The 1,989-nt window shown below is 45.2% G+C and overlaps 1 protein-coding gene across 1 annotated transcript in view; it reads right to left on the bottom strand.

Moving 5' to 3' along the window:
* LOC102246182 (chromosome unknown open reading frame, human C1orf146) overlaps positions 1 to 1,989 on the bottom strand; it is a 22,073-nt gene that overhangs the window by 15,689 nt on the left and 4,395 nt on the right. The window contains 1 exon segment of the mRNA XM_014550047.1: positions 169 to 276. Within this exon segment, the coding sequence (XP_014405533.1) occupies positions 169 to 237 (69 nt within the window). The 5' untranslated portion in view covers positions 238 to 276.

Raw genomic sequence — 1,989 nt, 5'->3', positions numbered from 1 at the left:
TCAACCAAAGGACTTGTATGCATGCATATAAGCCTAACCAATGGACACAGACACCAGGGGGGCGAGGGCATGAGCGGGGGTGGGTGGACAATGGGGGGTTAGGGACACATATGTAATACCTTAATAAATAAAGGAAAAAAAAGATCAATGGCCCAAATGCCTCTTTACCTTAAGAGATGAACTAATAATGATGGTGGTTGTCCATTTTATATTTTCTTTTTCAGCACTTTCAGCCATCTGTCTTTGGATCAATCCGTTTTCTAATGGTATCACAAACTAAGAAAAATGAGAGCAAAAAGAACACAAAAAAATGTTTGTTTGATAAATAAGTAAATTAAAGACAGAAATAAAACTAGGGTAATGGATACATTCTTAAAAATATCTGAAAGTCAAAATTGGACATTAAAAAACATCTGTCTTATATATATTAAACTTATTCAATATTATGCTTTCTATTAACAATTATTAAAAGCAACGATTCCCACTTCAGACAACTCACATTTTTCACCTTCAGTGTGTTATTATCTATGGGCTGGTCATACATTGCCTTTATTATACAGTCATGCACAACAAAACGTTTTGGTCAACACAGACTACATATATGGTGGTGCTCCCATACTCTATAATAAAAGGGCAATATGCAAATAGACCAAACGGCAGAACCGAACAACCAATCAAAGCATAATATGCTAATGATATGCTAAGGGTGCTCAACTGCTCGCTATGATGTGCACTTGTCATGGGGGGGGGGGGGCAGACAGGCAACTGGTCGACCAGTTGCTATGATGTGCACTGACCACCAGAGAGGCAGATGCTCCGACCGGTAGGTTAGCTTGCAGCTGGGGGTCTGGCCGATTGGGACTGAGCGAGATGGGCTGGACATGCCTTGGAGCCCTCCCGCGGTCCCTCCCTGGCCTGATCGTGCACCATTAGGGTCCCTCAGCCTGGCCTGAGCCCTCTCACAATCTGGGACCCCTCAGGGGATGTCAGAGAACCGGTTAGAGCCTGATCCCTCAGGTCATTCCCCTTGGGAGGGCACCAGACGCAGGGCTCATAACTGCTGAGTGCTGCTGCAGCAGCGCAAGCCTCTCCCGATCAGGACTGATCGGGCACAAGTCCGCGGCAGGCAAGTGGGGCCAGGATGAGTGGGATCAGCAGGTGGGAGCTGCAGGTGGTGTTGGACTGCAGATTTCGGACCGATCCCTGCAGGCCACCCAGAGGGACCCCACCTGTGCTCAAATTCGTGCACCAGGCCTCTAGTAAGATTATAATAGAACTGAAAAATTCCTATCGTGTAGTGATGTCATAACCACTCTTTGGTTTTGCAACCACAGCATAAAGTTTGCAAAAATCAACAAGGCTGTGGTGACATGGCAAACAACTTTAACCTGGGTATGGACGACGGTGACACTGAGGAACTCCTAGAGGTGGTTCCTAAGGAATCGACTACTGAGGAGTTGTCCAAACAGGCACAGGGACACATCACTAAAGAAGATGCAAGAAAAAAGGAAACTGCAGAAAAAGAAAAAGAACCTCCAGAAAATTGACAGTGAAGGCTTTAGCAGAAGCTTTTACATAGCTCAACAAGCCCCCTAAAAAGTTTAAAGCATGGACTCCCAACACCAAACGGTTTTGATTAATAGAAAAGAATGTTTGTGGTACCTTATATACTTATAAACAAATCTATGATAGAAAAGAGAGAAAAACTAAGCAAACCATTATAGATGTATTTCTGAAAAAAGTGACATCTCCTTAAGAAGAGGAGCAACTTCCAATCCTACAAGCTCCATTCATAGTAAGTGCCCTATACAGGTGGTACCATTTTTTAATCTTTTATTCTATACTAGAGGCCCGGTGCACAAAAATTTGTGCACTGGCAGGGGAGGTGGGGTGGGGGTGTCCCTCAGCCCCACTTGTGCCCTCTCACAGTCTGGGACCCCTTGGGAGATAACCACCTGCTGGCTTAGGCCCACTCCCCGGGTGGCAGAT

This window comes from Myotis brandtii, unplaced genomic scaffold, assembly GCF_000412655.1.
Source record: "Myotis brandtii unplaced genomic scaffold, ASM41265v1 scaffold58, whole genome shotgun sequence".
In the NCBI taxonomy this organism is placed as follows: domain Eukaryota; kingdom Metazoa; phylum Chordata; class Mammalia; order Chiroptera; family Vespertilionidae; genus Myotis; species Myotis brandtii.
The sequence above is the reverse complement of the archived record's forward strand: the minus strand, read 5'-3'. Positions and strand labels throughout refer to the sequence as shown.